The sequence below is a fragment of the Alternaria dauci genome, chromosome 3, assembly GCF_042100115.1.
Source record: "Alternaria dauci strain A2016 chromosome 3, whole genome shotgun sequence".
NCBI classification, from domain to species: Eukaryota; Fungi; Ascomycota; class Dothideomycetes; order Pleosporales; family Pleosporaceae; genus Alternaria; species Alternaria dauci.
In genome coordinates this window covers 1290699-1310967 of record NC_091274.1, presented here as the reverse complement: position 1 = coordinate 1310967, position 20269 = coordinate 1290699, and the positions used below count along the sequence as shown (strand labels likewise).

Sequence of the window (20269 nt, the reverse complement as noted above, 5' to 3'; positions counted from 1 at the left end):
CGCGAATGCACTAACCCGCGGATCTCTTTCATGAGTTAGTGGTCATGTGTTTGGCACATGGACATTGTACGGTGCATGGTTTCGCTCATGAAGCGTGTAGCCAAGGTTTAGATTCAATGTACATGCACGTATGTGGGACCGAATATACTATTATTATCAACCATGGCAATGCATCTCACAAGATTGTCGAGAACGGGAATAAGAGCTTGGTATGTGTGGAGATGGAAGTCCGCCTCGAGGAAGTGTGCCTTGCGACATTGGTTCGAGTGAGGCAGTGCAAAGAACACTCTCTTGTGGGCCCCGGGTAATGACCTCACGGACGCGACGGCTCGCTGGACGGCCTCCGCGCGACTCTTTCGCGCGGTCTGTAAGATTAGACTAGCAGTTTTGCAGATGTGATTGATTGTCGAGGGTGTGATATCGAGAGTTTTGTGACAGTTGGGCGTCATTATGGTGTTCCCCAACGGTCTTCGACTGCCCGGCTATTCGACGCCTCACCAATGGACGGGCTCGCGTGAATCTACGCTTGACTTGCAGGCAGGCGATCTCGTTGTATAAGGCTGGGGGCTGAGGGGCGAGTTGCACTGTCATTCCCAAGACCTCGAGTGACAGCAGCGGTCAGCTCGATTCCACCGAACCTAACAGTCCTAGATCGCTCTGCGATAATCACGCGCCAACGATCAACTTCGACCAGCGCGTAATTTCAACGACGCCCACTCGCGCTTCCTTGTCGCCATTGCTACAGCGCACGCCGAGCTTCACTGACCGTCGCCAGCGGCAGGCAGAACAACAACAACAACGCATAACGCATCCCCTAGCTTATCGTTTCACGTCTCTCGAGACTCTGAAACAGAGGAACGCACAAGGGAGCGTTGCAGCGGGCTCTCCCATTGCGGGGCTAATAATAGCGGGCTAGGCCGCTTCCAGCGTCGTCGTTCTTCGTGAGGTGGGCTGTGTTCTGTGACCGACGACAACCACTGCGCCTCCTTCACACTCATCAGCCTCAGCAGAGAAGCCAGTAAACAGAGGACATTGCGTGTTCCTGGAGGGCATCGGACCATTCACAGCTTGCCCTTGATTCTTGGTGTTTACGAAGCTCTCCACGCTGGCCCAAGCGCGGCCTCCAGGGCTCAGTCCTCCACATCCCACCTATTCTTGGGAACACGCGAATACCTACATCATGGATATCCAACAGCGAGGGCGCTCTCCCTCGGTAAGCCAGCGCATTCATAAGGCACACTCCCCCTCGCCCAGCCCACATGCGCCTTTCCAGCACCAGCATAACGTCGGCTTGGGCTTCGATTCTATCCAAGACCCATCCTCGTACGCAGTCACAAGCGCAGGGCTGAACGGCACCCAGTTCCTTACCACGAGCCAAGGACAGCAGTTCCCCCAGCAGAACAACTTTGCCGACCCAAGCTTCTTCCAAGCGACACAGTCCATCTCGCAGCATAACACGCCGCAATTTGGCCCCCAAGGCAGCAACAACATCTCGCCCGACCCACTTGACATTGCCAACTCTAACAATCCCGACTTCAACAACTTCTTCCCGGGCAACGACCTCGGCCAGAACCAATCCCTCCCGCCGTATCTTGGGAGTACGCTTGACCCACACATGCTCGACGCTCAGTCGCAACACAACCAATCCATCAATCCCTCGGATCTTATGCACCAGATGGCAGCCACACAGCACAACGCGCCTACGCCGCCGCACCTTTTGCCCAGCATGAACAGCCACCAAACCCCAAGCCCACATGCGTCGCCAAACATGAACCAGGGTCAGTTCAGATCACCGGGGCACTCGCGACACACGTCGTTGGATCCCAGCGCAGCATACGGCCAGATTACAGAATGGGGGCAGATGGCAGGCGGGTTTGGCCAACACAGGTCCAGGTCCAGGGGCAACAGCGATGCTGCGTCCTCGGTACACAACTCCCCGTACCTGCACCACCAGGATAGCCTGGACGCCGACCAGCCGTCACCCCTCCTCCATGCGCAGAACGATCCTCAGCTGTTCCAGGACCCTGTCCCAGGCTTTGACCGATTCAACCTGAACAGCAGCAGTGCGCACATCAGCGCGGGTAACAGCCCTCATATCTCGCCTCGTCTGCTCCCGCAGAACCAACACGTTCTTCCGCCATTCCAGCCTGACACGTTTGGCCTCAACCAGAACATGAACCCATACGCGCCGCCGGACATGAATAGCTACCCAGGTCAAGCCGAGCCGTTTCCCTCACTGAACCAGCCCGTGCCTGAATTTGGCCAGGCCGATGCCATGTCACCGCCGGAAATCAACATTGACTTTGCACCGCCGTCGCGACAAGCGAGCTTTGAGCCGCCCAAGCCTGAGCATCAAATAGATGCGTTGAGCCCGCCAGACAGATGTAAGCAGCCCGGTCATGTCGCACAAACATCCCTAACCGTATACTAGCACGCAGCCGGAACAGGACTCGCGCCAGATCTGATCCTTTCAGCAGTGCCAGCTCGCGCGCATCCACACCAGGCTCAGAAGTGCACCGTTCACTGTCCCCCAACGCAGCCAAGTCTCGTTCTCCGTCGCCCTCGAACAAGTCGTCGCGCCGTTCGTCTACGTCTAGCGTGCCGAACCGCGACTATATCTTGGATCTTGCAGATCCATCGCGACCTGCGCCCGCCGATGGCTCGAATCCAAAGCGCACACAGAAGCACCCAGCAACGTTTCAGTGCACGCTGTGTCCGAAGCGCTTCACACGGGCCTATAACCTCCGTTCGCATCTGCGAACACATACAGACGAACGTCCGTTTGTCTGCAGTGTCTGCGGCAAAGCCTTTGCCCGCCAACATGACCGCAAGCGACATGAAGGCCTCCATTCGGGCGAGAAGAAATTTGTGTGCCGTGGCAACCTCAAGAACGGCAACAACTGGGGCTGCGGCAGGCGCTTTGCGCGTGCAGATGCCCTTGGACGCCACTTCCGATCCGAGGCAGGTCGCGTGTGTATCCGGCCCCTGCTCGAAGAGGAGGCACGTGAGAAGGGCGAATGGGATGGCCAGAACCAGCAGCTGAACAATGGCAACGGCATGTTCGCGCCAATGCCAGCTCAAAGCTTCAACGGCATGATGCCTGGACAGTCTGGCTTTGAGCCGTTCCCTCAGGCGGGTGGCATGCAAGCTCCACAGCCCTTCCTGCCTGCCGCACTTCTAGCCCAGTACCCTGCGCTTGCGGGCATCCAGTGGGACCAGCTCCCGGCTGGACCGCCCGACGAAGACGGCGACGTCAGCGGTCGCAGCAGCTTTGACGCGTCGAGCGGAGGCGAATACTATGAGGAGGAGAGTGACTACCAGCAGGCGAGTCAGCAGCCCATGTATGCTGGCGGCAGCAACAACGGCTGGGTAAGCGACTCGTACGACGGGCGGTGATGTTCTGGTCCATGTCGTTCTTTCGCTCCTATTCCTTTATGACTTTCGAATACTTTCATGACGGATTTCACGATGCATATGCGCCGTACCTGTCGCTTCACGTTTTGTTTGGATACCACTTTCATTGCTTCACGTGCACCTCAGGGTCATTGATACCCCCGGATTGGAGAACGCGAGGGAGTTTTGCTTTGAGACGATGGCTTTGCGGTGACATTTTACCCTGTGGCATTTTAGTGCCTGGTTTAGACGAGCGTAGATACCACGAAATGCGGCTTGAGCTTAACCTGATCGCGCCTTGCATGTGAGCGAGTGCTCTGGCTTATGTTCAGTGACTGGCTTTGATGTGCACAACGACTGTCAACTGCGACGTGTAGAAGCCGTTCGAGACGACATGCGGCCACTCTTGCATAATTGTGTTTTTCCAAAACTGTTCGGTGGCTGAAGAATAGAAAACAGGCAGAAAGGTCAGGCGGGTGAAGTGACATTGTACAAGCTGTTTACTGCATACAGTTGACTGTCGAAGCAAAACTAAATCACTACTACAGTCCGAACCGTCTGGCGAAAAGCCAAGAAGCCAAAAGAACAATGCAAAAAGGCAAAATCATGCAAGAGGCCAAGGGGCCTAGGTAACATATCACAAACTGTTCAAGACTGTATACAGCTAAATATCACTATCTAGCGACTCTGTTGAAGCACAACTAAGTCACTAAATCACGTTCGAACTATCTTGCGAAACAAAAAGCAAAAAGAGCGAAAACGAAACGGCAAAAAAGGAAAGAAGGGCAAAAAAGGTCGAGAGAGCCTGAGTAACATACCATGAACTGTTTAAAACTGTATGCAGCTGAATATCACGATCTACCTGTTCGAACCAGCCGGCAGAAAAGCAAAAAGAGCAAAGAAGAAACAACAGAAAGGAGGGAAATGCAAAAAAGGTCGGGAGGGCCTGACCGGGATTCGAACCCGGGGCCTGTCACAGAACAGATACACTGTATCCAGGTGTGGAAAACCCCTGGGAGGATGGTTAGATGGGCGAACAGAGGGGAGATGGCAGGCGGGGAGGCTTACGAAGCGACAATCATACCACTAGACCATCAGGCCGACTTTTGCTGTTTGATGGCAAATTTTGCGGCTGGATAGTACTACACTTTGGGTATTTTCACGAAGAAAACGCTGTCGACGGGTTGAACACAGGTGGAGCATAAGGGCTTGACATGATCGGAGCAGGATTCGCTACCAACGCAAGGCGCTTGCAGTGGGGCAATTGCGTGTCTTTGTCAGGGCGGTGGGACGCATCTATTCATGGACCTCACAGCCTCGCAGCTTCACTTTACTCCTTTGGGAAGACTTTGCGAGTGGAACCCAAAAGTTCTGGTCGAAAGTGACCGTCTGTGCTACAGAGGCTGGTTGGAAGGACACCGAGTTGAGGCCGCTGAGCCTGCACAGCTTCAAGATACAAACTACCAAGCAGAACACCGTCACCCCCAGATCATATGATGCTTACAGACAGGGTGGGCATATCTGCATCGCACGATCCCGATCTTGACGTCTTGTTAAAATACTATAGGCTGGTTGGCACCTCCTTATCTCCCGCCTCATTTGTCCAGTCAAGTGTCACCGAAAGCTGATGCGCAGTGGGTGGAGAGCCGATCATACAGGCACAAATGCGTGCTGTGCATGGTGACGGGAGGGAGCCGACATCGCTAAACCTATGGTGATCCCCCCTGCGACTGTGCGCTCAACAACCGCTACACCGACATTTTGGCGCAATTTTCAAAAGTCAAGCAACATCGCAAACAGATTTGCTCTTCGCTGTCTGTCAGCGGTCCTCTTCTTTTTGCCTCAATCGGATACTGAACCAGTGTTCAAGACGTGAGACGGTTCATTCGAGCACGCTGCGACCATAGTCAAAAGTGCGGGGGAGACATGCTGGGCATGCGAGAGTGGATCTCTTCCATTGGCTCGGGCCAGCCCTTGTGCCACATCGAGCATAGTAGCTGGCCCAAGCTCCCTCTCAGCTCCCATCCATTGAGCACCACGGAGTCCAACGCTGCACCCCCGATGTGGCCTGTCGTTATGAAGTGGACAATCCACGAGGGTGTCCTGAATCGCTGGACAGCTCACTGACCGCTCTCCGTGAAGATTCCAGAACGCTGGCCAAGGAGTCCAAAGTAGTCGCGGCTGCCATGTGTGAGGCTGCAAGGCTTAGAAAAAGGACAGCTTCCCCTCACGGTGTCGCGAGCTCAGCTTATCATTCCTGTCCTCTCAACAGCTGTTCCTGTCTGCCGGTACACTTGATAGCGCTTCCCTCTCTCCGACGCCTTCCGAGCCGCATTCCTGCGTCACTGAAACCTTGTCGTCTTATAAACCACCACTAATCGCTCGGCTTGCTTCTTTCAAGTCCTGCTACTTATTCGCGCCCAGTTGCGTTTCGCTCACAACACCCCCCCACAAACCTTAACATTCCACACATTTTCGCAATGGCAGCCTCAAAACCTAGCGTTCGCATCATCAGCACCCTCGCCGGCCCTCGCCTTTTGGGCCCTCGTCTCACAGTTCGCCAGCTGTCAATGACAGGCTCGACTTCGTCGTCATCCCTCCTCACAACCGACAAGCCATATGCTTCAAACCGTCCGGCCGGGCCTATCCGCCTTCACGGCGAGCAAACCATCCCGGTTCCCGAAGCCGCCGAGACCGGCAACAAAGTCCGACGCTTTAACACATCGAGGAGTTTAAAGTCCGTCGGCGATTCCAGCACACTGGACTTTATGCACTTCCCGGACTTCGACCCGGAGACCCGAAGTGCGCCCTTGGGCATCAGAGTGCCCATCTTACCATGGGCCAATGTTGCCGGCCGGAGTGCTGAAAGCGAGGATTCCGTAAGTCTTACCCTAGTCTTCATCTTCTATTGTTGCGCAATAGTACTAATGAGAGAATTCTTAGATCCCCATGCAGCCCACCATCTACACCGTCTCTGCTGACGGCACTCACATCCACTCCCCCTCCGCAATGTCTGAGATGACCGACTCAAACCAGTCTGCCTACCAGGGTATTGCTGAGGCCGTTGCCAGTAAATTCACCGCGACCCGCCAGGAGGGTGAGGGAATGGTGAAGCAGATCTGGAACGATTTCATGGAGGACCTGGCTGATCTTGCGAGTGGCTCAAAGCGTGGCCCTAATAAGGCTTAGGCGTGGTGTACATATCTCGTAACGGATCTTGTTGGTGAGCGGCCGTCCTGATATGGGGTTCGGAATGTACCGGAGTTCCGATGGCTATCGTGTGGGTCTAGGCATGCTTACTCGAGGGATGATTTTCGACTTCTTGGAACTGAAATGGAAGGGTCTAGCGCGAAGTGCTCGGGCTTATGAGATCACGAAATACATTTTAATTGCTCTTTGACTGGTTTGCCTTCTCTTCCCGTATGATTATTGATAAGAACATGCGCGAGTACAGGATGAAAGCAGGAGTTGATCTGGGCCCTTTAAAAAGTGAGATTGCTAATCAGTACCAAGGCAGCCTTTGACAGCGCCCAAAACTGCCAATGTGTTCATGAGGACGTCGCCTTTGAATCCACTCAAGAGTACTGAATGGATGATGACAGCATCCGGAAAGCATCGTAAGCCGAAGAGCCCAAACCCAATCAGTAATAGCAAGAGTATACTCACCATCGTCTTTAAGCAACTCAGTCTTCGTTGAGAACCAGTCCCTCACTCTGTCACCAACCTTTCCTCCAGGGTACCATGGTCTCTTACCCTCAAAATCCGTTGTGCCTTGAGCCTTGCTGATGGGCTACAATGTGCATTTAATGTCACCCCGTTGTAACACCGCCTCCCATCCGTGTATTACATGCTTTCTTGAAGCACACTAAGTCTTCTTCTATTATTACCGCGATTAGGTACAGGGCTGTAATGTGGTATCAGGAACATAAGGTAAGATAAGGCAACGTCAGGTGTTACCCCATGACAACCTTGGAGATATGAGCCGGAGGATTGACGAATAGCCAACCAAGTACATTTTGCTGTGAACATCCAAGTTTCTTGTGTACAGTTGATGGCTGTAGTAGGTGCGCTGGTACGCATTAAACTACCTAGGTATCTTAGGGGGCAGGATAGGTATAGTAAAATTAGTAGTACTAAGGCCGCCAAACTCGTAAAGACCCCCACGAATAGACATAGCAACAGAGCGGATCGTGCGGAAGAAGAAGGCATCTATACCTATCACTCCGTATAAGGATGCAACTTGTTAAAAGCTATGACTGGAAGATGGCTTTTAAAAAGTCAGAGTTGGGTTTAGTAGAGAGCCACAACAACTAAGTAGGGCATGTCCTCGTTTTGTTTCACTTCAAATAGCAATTGGTGACGTATACAGACTCTCCATATCTTCAAAAAAGTTAAGACGTATTAATGCGCACTTCGGTCGGATGTTGCAAAGCATTTGGGTTCGCGATTTACTTCCGTTCCACTCACCACCAAAAGCTTCGAGCGTCACGTTCCCAGTAACATCGCTGGTCTTTGACGTCGCTGTGTTTTTCGCATTTGCTTGCGAGATGAATTACGGTGATTCTACCAATACGATCTCAAACCAAAGTTCGAAATCGACCAATCGTTTGCTTGTTGGCGGGCTCCGCCACCCTTCGCACCGCCACGCCTGCCTCTATAATTACCATTGGCTGAGCAGGTGACGCGAGCGATTACGTGTTCAGTCCACTGCGTACCGCCTTCGTCGAAGCTAGACAGTCGAAGCAAGTCCGTATCGCAGGTCCGACTCAGCAAATGAGTGGGATCGATATGGGTGGCGACGCGGGGTGGATGGCGGCTTAGTTTGGCTACTACATGTGCCCCGCAAGACCCTATAAGAAGAGATGCTATTAGTATCGATACCGATATCATAGCACAATCTTCTATCATGGTTGTTACTCACGAACCTTGCCCCTCCATTGTTTACCGCACTTTTGAGTGGAAATCTAATATGCAATCAACATTACCACATATTCGAACGGACCTGGAAAACACAACATATGGCCATGGTTGCGCGTTCTGGCTGCCAGCAAAGGAACAACCATCTAGACAATCAGTGGGAAGAGCCAACGACGATCATAACATTGTGGTCTTAAGTCCAACTGAAGACGGCCACACAGATACGCGACGCTCAAACTTCGATCAATCATTCAGGGCGCAATCATGGGACGAGAATGGTATTTGCGACGAGCAAGGGGGTCATCCACTACACCAAAGGCATGTTTCTGCGGGCTCAATGGGGATTCATGTCGAGCTTGAGCTGGAACAACCGAAGCCTATGTTGCATCGACCAGTGTCTGATCCTGGGGCCTTGTCGACACATGCCACGCAGCAAGTTGACGCCAGGAGGTACTCGGTTCCAGAAACAGCCTCGAGGGTATTGGATGGATGTCGCCAGTCTGCTAGCTCTCATCAATCTGGTTTCGGGGCACCAGCCATTGAGCACAACATGGGTAGCCTATCTTGGCAACCGTCTTCAGATATCGTAGCAAACACTGTGGCGCGCAACTCTATCTCGTGGGATGTATGGCAGCCAATTGATCGTGTGCTGAAGCGCATTGTCGCAGCATTTGAGCAGGGGACCATGACCAAAAAAACTGTTGTAAGGCGTCAGATAACCCGATTCTGGGCAAACACAAAAGGGGTGGTGGCTGTAGCTATAGCTTCGATATAGAGGAATGAGATTGCTGCCCAACGACGAAATATCTCTTTCACATGCCAGACTGCTGATGGGCGTCGATCCAGACTATGGCATTGCACACGCGTTCCATTGCCACTGGGTGCCTATTGGTATCGGCCAGATCCTTCCTGTAAGCTTGAAGCAATTGGTAGGACGCTAGAAACGTGGTGTTGCTTCGCGCTAGACTTGTACGTATGAATATCCAAAGTGACTCCTGTGTGCAGTCGAGATTGATCGTGTAGTTGATGACATTTGCCACTAGCTCTTGCTGTAACGACGTAGCTGTGATAGGCATTAAAGACAGCATGAAAGACCAACCAGAAATATCGCTTGGGTGCCTGCAGCACCAATCCTTGACGCGACGAGCGACGTCGTCAGCCATTCCATGGCTTTCGATCTCGGTAACAAGCCTACGAGCATACTGCCAGGCATGGTAATTCTTAGGATGTCGCTCTCCAGACTTGAAAACAGCAGCGAGTTCGCTATGCCAAAATTCTGCCATACGGTCTTGTGGCGCGTCTTCCAGTTCGATGAGTCTCAAACAATCGACGATAGTGGAGCGGTGGTACCACAAGGTAGGTGACTTGGACTGACGATGAAGTGGAGATGTAAGGATACTGTTTAGAAAGCAGAGTTCTTGACGTAGTGCTCTGTGGTATGGGGTCCGAGTATGAAGACCGAATTCATTTCTTAGCAGGGACAACGTGCGCTTCCGGTAATTTGCTGCAGTAAGATGCTCAGGATCGAACAGAAGCATGACCTTTGTTGCCTGTAATGCCTGTGCAAGAGCCAGTACGTCCTGAGTCTGCTGGCCCATAGAGAACCTGTGCCGGGCTTCGACATAAGCCAAGACGAGTACCTTTTTTGGGAGTCCTAGGCTCGATCCGTCTTGCATGATAATACCGTCCGGCGGCTGTATAGCGGGAGGCAGAATCTCAATCTCAATGACTTGATCGGCGTGCTCCTGGAAGTATTCGCTCAAAGACTCGTAAGCCAGCTTCTGAAGCTCGTTATCCTGACCATGGTGGATTGCCATGGTGGAAAACTGGAGCGCTTTGGTCCTACGGATGCAAATTGAAGGCTGGTAGACGTGTGTGAAGCAGCAACAGCGTAGCAGATGCGTAGGACGCTCGGCGCACGGCCCCCGCCTTAGCTTGCCGGCAGCCAAATTGCCTTATGACATAACCCAAGGGCGCTTCCATGCCGTCTGAAAACACGATGCAATGAGAACACGCTGCATCGCGACACTGGTCCCCCGTCCCCGAACATGCCGTCACTTCTCCTGGTAGTCTTCATCCTGCAGTTGGTGCTCCACATCATCAACACGGTGGGCGCAACCACGGTTAATGAGCTGGTAAGCCCCGCATCGGATTGCAAACGCGAAGGAGCCTCGGACTGACAGATTGCAGCTATGGATCCTCTACAACAAGCTACCGACGCCCACGTCCGGGTCTGCGCAGAGATGCCAAGTTCTCAAGGCAGACATTGTGCGTTTGAAGCGCGAGCTGGGTAACACGTCGCCTCAGGACAACTTCTCAAAATGGGCGAAACTGGACAGGCAACACAACAAGGCCATGGCTGAGTTTCAGAAGCTGGGTATGTCTTTGCTGTGGAAGATGATTCTGGCACCTGTACAAGCTGCAATCGCTAACGCCCTTTTGTCCAGATGGCTCCTTGCGCTCGCATCAGTCCGCCTTTACATCCGCCGTCTCGACCCTTCGCTGGCTCGGCACCCAAGGCCTCCGTTTTGTCCTCCAGTTCTGGTTCTCCAAGTCGCCCATGTTCTGGATTCCCGCCGGTTGGGTGCCATACTATGTTGAGTGGATACTGAGTTTCCCTCGCGCACCACTTGGAAGCGTGAGCATAAACATTTGGGGTATTGCGTGTGCCAGTATGATCGCACTGGCAGCAGAGGCAGTAGCGGCCGTCTGGGTACTTGTCATGCACAAACCGACACCTGTGGCTGCAGAGAAGCAACGCGAGAGGCAGGAGGCCATGGCATTCAGCGCAAACCAGAAACCTACAGAGAAGAAAGAACTCTAAAGGTATTCATTCCGTGGGCGCGTCCTTTGCTTCAGGACACATGTACACAACATCAATCATCAATCAAATATGCTTTCGCATTGATTCGCCTCGCACACAGGTTCATGTGGAACGGATATGTCTCCCAACAAAAGACGCAAAGTCGTCGTGGCTTTCGCTCAGACACTGCAACACGAGTGGGATGATCTTGGCAGATCCTTTGGCTTCTTCTAGGCTACAAATTGAACTCGTGATCGTGGAGAGTAGCGAATCGCCGAGTCTTCGAAAGAGCCACCTTCTAAATCATGATCCCTCTCCGGCGACAGCATAACGACGCGATACACGATAGCCGACATAAAGCTACGTGTGGTGACGACATGCGCATTGTTTTGCTGAGAGCGAGGGATGTAGTTTGGTGTGGAAGGGCTCGCATTAAAAGTTCGCGAGGAAGAAAAGTGAGGATTGCGCGCTAAGACTGCGCGGGCCGACCATGTACCGAAGCGCGCTTACCGTGTTCGGACTGCTACAGTCATCCAACTCGAGTTGTCCACTTTCCTGCGATTTGGGTATCTAGTAACACGATTGCCGCATGAACGTGACAATAAATGCTATAGACGGAAGTAGCAAGAGTCATAGTCTGACCAAAACCTCGGTGTGATCAAAGAACAGGTCTTTTACTCCGCTTACTAGCCTCGTCAACGCTTCCAAGGTTAGGAGGTATCAGCTGATCGAGGAACAGGATGAACTCGAAATGCAAAGAAACTCGGTACCTGCAGCTTAGGCATGGCCGCCTCTATGCTGTAGATGCTAGAGAACCTTAGCTTATCCGAGTAATCGGGTCGCGTGCGTTAAGATTATCCAAGGGTAACTGTGTACCGAGGCAATAGGCACGAGAGAAGTGACAACCATCGAAGCATGGCTGTATATATCCACTGTTTAACTTGTAGTTGCAAAAATTTAGGAATTTGCATTTAAACTTCGTTGACAGCTCCGTGGTGCGAGTGAGGACCTGGAAGAAAACCTGCGCAGGTTGTTGATGGTGCCTTGCGTGAATATAATCTACTATTTTTAGACGTTGATCATCTTTCAATAGCCTGTATTATGGTTTGGATCTTTCGGCTACTGTAGGTTCGCTTCCAATGCAACGATACACGGGGTGGGGACGGGTATCACCTCGTGTTGTACCGCTGACTATACGCGGGCTTACTTGGAAAGGCTGGCAAAGGTGAAGTGGGGTGGTCTTCGATTCATTGCCATCGCTTTTCGAAACCCGTCGGCAAGGCCAAGCCAGCGCGATCGATGCCTAACAATGAGGCTCTACTGCGTCTATGTGGGTCTGCGCACATGACTTCCCCATATCCGTATGAACGGTTCAGCGCTCGCCGGTTTCAGGCCAATCAAATGCCGACTGAGATGCCGACTGAGATGCTGATCTGTGGAAGGGACTCCCCCGCAATATGGAATGGGACTGTTGAATGCAGTGATCACTCGAAGGCTGCGCACCATCTCCCAACAGGGTTTACAGGGTATGTACAAAGCGTCTGGGGAAGCAGGTGACGGCTGGTTCCTCGAGTCAGTGTGCATATTGGCGTCCCGTCCCCTTTGACTTTGTTAGAGTGGTGCTGTGGCCGCAGGCTTGTTCGACATTGTCGGTGGCCGCTATTACATGTTCCACCTAGGGCGCCCAAATGCATGCACCCTGCGGCATTCTGTACGTTTCATGGAAGAAAGACCAGCAAGATGTTGACATGGGGACTCGAGCGCACAAACGTCAGTCAAGCCATGGGGGGCAATCGCCAAGGCTCGACGGCGCCGCCCAGCCAGCAGTAACAGAGCCGGCATTTCGGTAAGATTCAACCGGGACAGACACTGTGACGAAATGGCGTTTCTCTCCCCACAAAGTGGACAAATGCTCCCCCCCAATGACGATCCAAGGATGCAAACGCCGATCCAAGGCCGTCTAACACGTTTACAAGTCGCGCATTTAGCGATGCACACTCCACTTTGCTCGCCGCAGCTCAACTGCCCGCCTTTCCTGGGGTCGGTAGTCCCTTCACCGCATCCACCCGCGTCGTCTTGCGCACTGTCCGACTCAACGCAGCCGTCTCCTTTACGACCATCCATCTGCACATCATCCCTCACTTGCTCTTCACACTACACACGCTGCCCATACACCGAGACTCGACGAGGCTGGCGCCAGATAATGCCGTGGCCTGAACATCAGATCCCGAGACGACCGCGACCCCGATAGCGATAAAACGCCTTTCCGAAACCACTGGTCGCTTCCCTCTATGGCATCGGCATATACAGCATAGCGCGGCGCACGAAATGGCGGATTATGACACCAGCAATGGCGACTTTCTTACCAGAGGGCCTGTCGTGTTGGGGGTTTCGGCTGCGACGCTTGCGCTATGCTCCGTCTTCGTTGGCTTCCGTCTGATCTCCAGGTTTCTCGTCGTCAGAAAACCAGGATGGGACGACTACACAATGATCCTTGCGTGGGCTCTCGCGTTTGGCGCTTCCTTCTCCATATGCTATGGCACAACCAAAGGCTTGGGACGAAAGCAGGAGAACATACCCCCACAATGGCAGGAGCCCATGAAACAGTCGTCATTCGTCTTCTCGGTCCTCTATGTACGTACACCATGCTCCATACACAAGTCGCCCCCCACTAAGACCCCACAGAACCCAGCTTTGATGGCTACCAAGACCTCAATTCTCCTCTTCTACCTGACGCTCTCCAAGACACATAAAGTTTTTCGCTGGGCCACCATCGCCACTCTTGTCGTTGTCAATGTCGGTGGATTGGCCTTGACGATTTTGAATCTACTGCAATGCCGCCCTATTGGTGCTGCTTGGGATTCTCCAGTTCCCGATACAGCTCACTGCACTAACATTGTCACGATATATCTCTCTTCGGCACCGCTCAACATCGTCACCGACATAGCAATTCTATTCCTACCAATGCCCATACTCACCAGTATGCGGCTGCCGAAAAAGCAGAAGATAATACTCGTCGTCACGTTTGGCTTCGGTATCTTCGTCGCAGTCGTGGATGTTATCCGTATCGCATACCTACAGGACGCTCAGCGCAACACACTTGAAGCCGCACAACGTCAGTCTTCCGAAACTGGCAATGAACAGAGAAACACTGGCGATTTTGCCTGGTTTTCATCTCTATCCTTCATGTGGAGCACGGTGGAGATTAACCTGGGCATCATGTGTGGATGTGTTCCTGCCTTGAAGCCACTTGTCAGAAGATTCCTCCCTAGCTGGGTCATTGACCATACCATGCGCGACAACACGACACACACAAGCGACGAGGCTGTGCTTCACCCCGACATTCTTGACTCTCGACGACAGTCAGATCCGTTGACACCTCCCGCCTCCCCGCTTAGCAAGCCTCCTCTCGCTCGCAGAAGTGGGGGTGACGAGCCTATGGCCATGATGGATTTCTTGACTACGCCTGACATGACTGAGCTACCCCAACTGAGACCATCGAACACCAATGTTACTTACTCAACGACCGCCCGCACTCAGCGCCAACCAACTTTCTTCGACTTCGTCAACACTGGACAGAAAAAGAATATTACCTTACGGAGCAACCGCGAGAGTATATACCCTGTGTTGATGGTAACCATACTCTTCTTCATTTGGGGCTTCGCCTATGGCTTCCTGGACGTACTCAATTCCCGCTTTCAGGAAGTAGCCCGCACAAGCGAATGGGAGACGGTTGGGCAACACAGCGCCTACTACGTTGGCTACATTGTAGGACCTTTGACTTTCGGACGGATTGTGTTTAAGGCTTGGGGTTTCAAAGCATGCTACATGGTCGGTCTCTCCGTCTATGCTTGTGGAACACTCGTCTTCTGGCCTTCCGCCGTGCTCAACTCTTTTCCAGCGTTCCTGATCTCAAACTTCATCACTGGTGCAGGGCTGTCAACCTTGGAACTCGGCGCAAATCCATTCATAGCCCTCTGTGGACCGCCTGAGTATGCCGAAGTGCGACTCAATCTATCGCAAGCTGTTCAGGCTGTTGGCACTATTGTTTCCCCACTTTTGGCAAAGAAAGTACTCTTCCCTGCCAATGCTGCGAGCCTGATCGACGTGCAGTGGACATACCTCGGCATATCCTTCTTTAACATCGTCCTTGCGATCGTCTACTTCTACGTACCGCTTCCCGAAGCTACCGAAGAAGAAATGGAGCTTGCCAGTCAACGAACTGTACCCTTTGCCCGCGAGGCCACCATCAATGTTGGATCCAAGCCAGTGAAAATTCTTTGGATTGGCCTAGGTATGGCGGTCTTGTCGCAGTTTTGCTACGTCGGCGGTCAAGAGTCCACTTCTACCTCGTACAAGGAATACGTCAATCGTGTGTCGCCTTCAGTGGATTACGTGTCACACCAAGCCTATGGACACACAGCGTTTGCAGTCTCTCGATTCCTGGCAGCTTTCATCGATATTTGGGTGAAACCACGCTTCAGTCTCTTAGTCTTCTATCTCGGCGCAATTGCCTCCGCTGCCGCAGCTATGCATGCTTCGGGCAGTGCTGGTGCAGCAGTTATTGTCCTCGTCATGTTCTTTGAAGGTCCACTATTCCCCCAGATTTTCGCACAAGGGATAAGAGGCATGGGCAAGCACACCAAAGATGCTTCCGTACTTCTGACGGCAGCCATTGGCGGAGGAGCCGTCATCCCACCAATTATGTACGCCGCACTCAAGACCCACAACGCACAATACGCTTTCTGCGTCATCATGGCAGCTTATGCTGGTGGTGCGTTGTATCCTATCTACCTCAATTTGCTACCTGCGTCTCGGAAGCTCTCCGATCCCGTGCGCGACGAGAAGACAAGAAAGGAATCTGAGGTTGAGGAGAAGCGACGAGGCTCCGCAGGCGAGAAGCTTAAGGCATGGAACAAGGTTAAGAAGAGCTTGAGCTTGAACAAGGAAGACGAGAGACTACCTTCCGTTGAGCACCGAGAAAGGCGTAGTTGGCCTGAGGGATTAGCGCCGCGGAGTGATAGCTTGGCCATCGAACCTGTGCGGACTCGTACACCGAGCTCATCAAGTTCGATGAGCAGCAGTTGACAGTTTTGCACCTCGGTGCGTTTTTCGGCGTGCTTACGCTGAAAGAACTCATGTTTGTATCGCATATGGAGTAACAGGGAGATACCACGGGATTGTTTGCTTTTTGGACCTGTCGCAGCATGGATTGCTTATTTGCAATTTACATATGGTAACTTCGTAACCAAATTAGAAGCCAGACCATATCACCAATTCCTATCATAGGGCCTTCTTTGTACACGTTGGTCTGACCGTGCTTGTGACCATAGCTCATGATCTTTATACCGCCTTTGATATTGTCGCCTATGTTAATCCACCTTCTTTCGCCTTGGCCGTAGCCATTTCCCAGTGGTAAACTGAATGGTTGAGGATTTGGTCTTCCGCTTCACCAAAATCGCACAAGATTGGGCGCCGGTTAGCATGTTTCCCTTTGGCGCTATATTGATCATGGAGGTGCCCTTGTGTTCTGGTTCATACGTGACGTCCAGCTAGCGTTGAACAATTCGAGACGAGGAAAGCTACTCGGGTAGATTTATCGCACTACGGTAGCGCAACGTGTTGCAGACATTCATTTTCTCATATTCGTCTTGAGATTCATCCACAGAAGCTCAATCTCTAATGGCTTCATCGCTACTTAATAGTGAGTAGTTAAGCTAGTCACTACTCTCTGGTACACATGCTGCAATGATGTAGAAAGTGGAGACGAAGATGATGCATGTGAAAACGACATGAAAGTGAGATGCATGTTGGGCCTATACAAAATCGCTTACAATCGCTATCGTGATGCAAGAAGAACACAAATATCTTGACCAGTAAACGCCTAACCCATGTCTATGCACAACGAAACCCATTCCTCCAACTACCAATCAACTACCCAAATAGACGACTTCAACCGCCGAAGAAGGTCATAGAACCAATGCAGCAGCAATCGCAACCACGAAGCCCAAGTAAGTAGCACTAGGTCGCAGTAGTACGTTGGCAATGGATGAAGTGCCGCAGCATTCACGGTCATAGGTAACATTGTTTGCGCGGGCAGCGACTTCGAAGACGGAGCCATTGACAGGCCCTTGGTTATAGAAGTCGACGAGGAGGAAATTGGGCGGGCGGTCCCAATTAGCTGCGAGAGATGTGTTAGTAAATTACAAGACGAGAGAGACTGAGCTGTAGGTGTAAGAATACGTACTAGTACAAGTGTTGGTCATGGCACCCAGACTGCCGTCTCCTTCCAGGCCGTTGGTCTGGTTGATCTCGGCTACGTTAGGCACCAGAAGATTCAGCCCAGCGAATGAAATCTCAGCATTCAAGTTGTGGTTTGCCATGTACATGATATCCCTCATCTTCTCCTCAGCCATGCCTTCGGGCCTGCCAAGCGTGCATGGAAAATCGGGGTCGGTGGGGGAGAAGGGTGTTTCCCACATGTTGTAGAACTCCCATAGCATGTATGGTACCGCATCAGTATCGTAGTTGTAGTCGATGAATGTAATGACACGGTTGTTGTGAAGGATAAGCTCACCGAGCGTTGGCCAGTCGTCGAGCTCCATGGCGGTCTTGGGTGGCTGGTAGACGTATTCGATCAGGCCAGACTTCTCAATTGGATCCGCGAAGTTGGAGGATGTGACGAGCGGCTTACCGTCGTCGGTTGTTTCGTCCCAGTTGGAATTGCCGAAGAGAATCGTGATGACGTCGAAGGGGTGTTCTTCTACCCATGCGGTGACTTCACGGAGGTAGTCTTCCACAGTACCAGCGTTGAGCAGGTCGCAAGACGAATGGCAATAGTAGAGTGTGCCATTGACGTAGTGGGCCGAGCCCTGCAGCATACGGATACCGTCGTTCAGTTGTTGCGTGACGCCGTACTCTTGGTTGCGCGCAATGTTATTCTGTCGCGTGTAGGGCGAATTGTGCGCGGCTACTTCGGTGATGTTGGAGTACTTGCGGTTGCAGAACTCCAGATAGTTGTTGCACGGCTGCGTGTTCGATGGCAGCGCCGGAGCTGTCTCAGTGCCAGTCGGCGTCAACGTCCTGTTTCCTCCTCCGATGTTTGTGACGGGATCTTGAGTGCTTGCGGGCGAGGCCGTGCCATTGGTCGAGGAAGCGCTGCCAGACGCTCCAGACGACGCAGGTGAGGTTATGGTCGCAAACGTGCTGCCCTCGAAATCCGAAGGGACTGTTGGGTTGGGAGCCGCATCGTCGCCCGTCAGACTTCGCTGCGACCCGGATAAGGTTATGACTGATGGAGTCACCGAGACCGAGCTACTCTGGGCGGCAGTAAGGCCCGCAAGCAACACCGCGGAAAGTATCGCCCCCTTCATGATCGCCACAGGGGTAGTTGTTGTTTAGATTCGCGACCAAGTTGTGGGCTCACGGGTGGGAACGAAGATTTATCGGCTATGTGAGTCCTTCTCCGGCGGTAGCGACAATCGTACCGACGTCCAGATATACGTAGCGAAAGCTCCAGCGGGTCTGGTTGCTATGCAGTGCCGTTCGATCCGAGTACGGGGTAACTGAGCACGCTGGGTAAAACGTCGTAGAACAATGACAAACGACTTCTAGAGCGATAGGATGTGGCGAGATACGCAGTCAAGAAACGATACTCTCTGCAGGGAGGCTGCTGCTATCGAGAAATTCCAGACAGTGATTGTTTTCCAAGCCCCTAGTTAGGCAATCTGCTATGACGCAAAGCTCTGTTTTAAGGTCGCGAGCCACGCGGGTCTTTTCTCCCATCCTGCATCCAGAGATCTGCGACAGCCGCGCCACCATTTTAGCGTGACACGTCATGTGCGCGAGTCAGGAACGACGAGGCTGGGATGGCTACAAGAATAGCCTGCATGTAAAAAACGCAGTAGTATCGATGTTGACACACACGCATACAGGACACGCATCCCCGACCCAGAAAAGTCGGGTTCCACTTGGATATCGAGAAAGGTCATGTCAACAGCTGTTGAAGTCACATGTTAGGGCCTATCAAACAGAAAGATGGGCAGAGTATACCACTTGAACAAAACTATATACACGTACGTAAAAGGCAGCTTCCTAGATACTACAGCCCAGATGGTAGGTTTGACGACCTACGCACTAAGATGTCCCACTGCTAAAGAACTCCTCAAATTTACTCTTGCCCTTGAGCTGCTCAATCTCCCTCTGCAGCACATCAATTCGGTAATTCTTGAACGCCTTCTCAATCCTATCCCTGCTCGCTGGGTCCTTGGTAACCGTTCTCGCTGCGCTGGCTGTACCCGTCAGCAGACCCAGCTCACCACCAAGGAAGAGCCCGCCAACGGAAAAGAGGAAGTACGTCGCAGCGTCGCCCCAGCGTGAAGGTCCAGATATCTTTGCTGTGATGTCTGGGACGGGCTCAGTACGACCATCTGCGAAGCGCACTTCTACCGGCTTCTCCATGGCTCGGAAAGCTCGGAAGTATGCAAGGCGCATAGCACGTAGTCGGAATGCTGTATAGAGTCCAAGACCTAGCCCGACTGCTGATGCGAAACCAGTGTGCATCGACACCTTTCCGCCTGCTTTCTTGAGTATATCGCGGTCTTCTTGATTAAGGCTGCTTTCGATTAGATATTGCTGTCCAAGGCGGCAGTATGGAGCTGCTTACTCATGTTGCAGATGTTCTTCTGCAAGCTGGCGGAGATCCTTCGACCTGCGGTCACGGAATGCTGCTAGTGACTCGGCCATTATGTTTATCTCAATCAACGAACAGGTCTGAGACTCGATTGGTGAAATTCGACTGGTGTTTGACGACTGTGGACTACTACATTACTAGAGCTTCAACCGACTTTTGTAGCATGGTGGGCGGTTCATGATGCTTCTAGTCGCAACCATGACATCATGCGGAGGCTGCGGGATCTAACCAGAATGGTGTCATGGACACACGAGCACGTCGTGATGAAACCAAATTCACGCGGATATAGAACCATGCGCACATGGATTGGAATGAATGCAGAGATGACATCACTCACATGTACAAACGCATGTAGAGATATGGTTAAGTGCACTCAGAGACGTAGTTAGACAGGTCGAGAACCTGGTTCACTGCAATTCAGGATCCCAAAACATATGCTATGCTACGGTGCAACCCAAAAAGAG

At 52.3% G+C, this 20269-nt stretch overlaps 6 protein-coding genes across 6 annotated transcripts; 4 read left to right on the top strand and 2 right to left on the bottom strand.

Moving 5' to 3' along the window:
- The first annotated feature begins 605 nt into the window (after window positions 1–605).
- Window positions 606–3669, top strand: ACET3X_004090 (uncharacterized protein). Its single transcript, XM_069450256.1, has 2 exons — window positions 606–2384; window positions 2432–3669. The coding sequence occupies exons 1-2, from the start codon at window positions 1181–1183 to the stop codon at window positions 3394–3396; spliced, it is 2169 nt and encodes a 722-aa protein (XP_069308068.1). The 5' UTR covers window positions 606–1180; the 3' UTR covers window positions 3397–3669.
- A 2204-nt stretch (window positions 3670–5873) lies between these two features.
- Window positions 5874–6582, top strand: ACET3X_004089 (uncharacterized protein; the record flags this gene model as incomplete). The annotated part of the gene is made up of 2 exons (XM_069450255.1): window positions 5874–6272; window positions 6337–6582. 2 exons carry the CDS (start codon window positions 5874–5876, stop codon window positions 6580–6582), a joined length of 645 nt encoding a protein of 214 aa, XP_069308067.1.
- A 3776-nt stretch (window positions 6583–10358) lies between these two features.
- On the top strand, window positions 10359–11134 carry ACET3X_004088 (uncharacterized protein; the record flags this gene model as incomplete). Its single annotated transcript, XM_069450254.1, has 3 exons — window positions 10359–10445; window positions 10501–10687; window positions 10758–11134. The coding sequence occupies 3 exons, from the start codon at window positions 10359–10361 to the stop codon at window positions 11132–11134; spliced, it is 651 nt and encodes a 216-aa protein (XP_069308066.1).
- A 2307-nt stretch (window positions 11135–13441) lies between these two features.
- On the top strand, window positions 13442–16201 carry ACET3X_004087 (uncharacterized protein; the record flags this gene model as incomplete). Its single annotated transcript, XM_069450253.1, has 2 exons — window positions 13442–13747; window positions 13799–16201. The coding sequence occupies 2 exons, from the start codon at window positions 13442–13444 to the stop codon at window positions 16199–16201; spliced, it is 2709 nt and encodes a 902-aa protein (XP_069308065.1).
- An 881-nt stretch (window positions 16202–17082) lies between these two features.
- Window positions 17083–18486, bottom strand: ACET3X_004086 (uncharacterized protein; the record flags this gene model as incomplete). Its single annotated transcript, XM_069450252.1, has 2 exons — window positions 17083–17294; window positions 17361–18486. 2 exons carry the CDS (start codon window positions 18484–18486, stop codon window positions 17083–17085), a joined length of 1338 nt encoding a protein of 445 aa, XP_069308064.1.
- A 763-nt stretch (window positions 18487–19249) lies between these two features.
- On the bottom strand, window positions 19250–19858 carry ACET3X_004085 (uncharacterized protein; the record flags this gene model as incomplete). Its single annotated transcript, XM_069450251.1, has 2 exons — window positions 19250–19727; window positions 19779–19858. The coding sequence occupies 2 exons, from the start codon at window positions 19856–19858 to the stop codon at window positions 19250–19252; spliced, it is 558 nt and encodes a 185-aa protein (XP_069308063.1).
- Window positions 19859–20269: the final 411 nt, after the last annotated feature.

What these genes read in the sequence shown, in the direction of transcription:
- ACET3X_004090 (XM_069450256.1), top strand. Translation starts at nt 1,181, where the DNA reads ATGGATATCCAACAGCGAGGGCGCTCTCCCTCGGTAAGCCAGCGCATT. An exon ending in GTTGAGCCCGCCAGACAGAT is followed by an intron (nt 2,385 to 2,431) that starts GTAAGCAGCCCG and finishes ACCGTATACTAG; the next exon opens with CACGCAGCCGGAACAGGACT.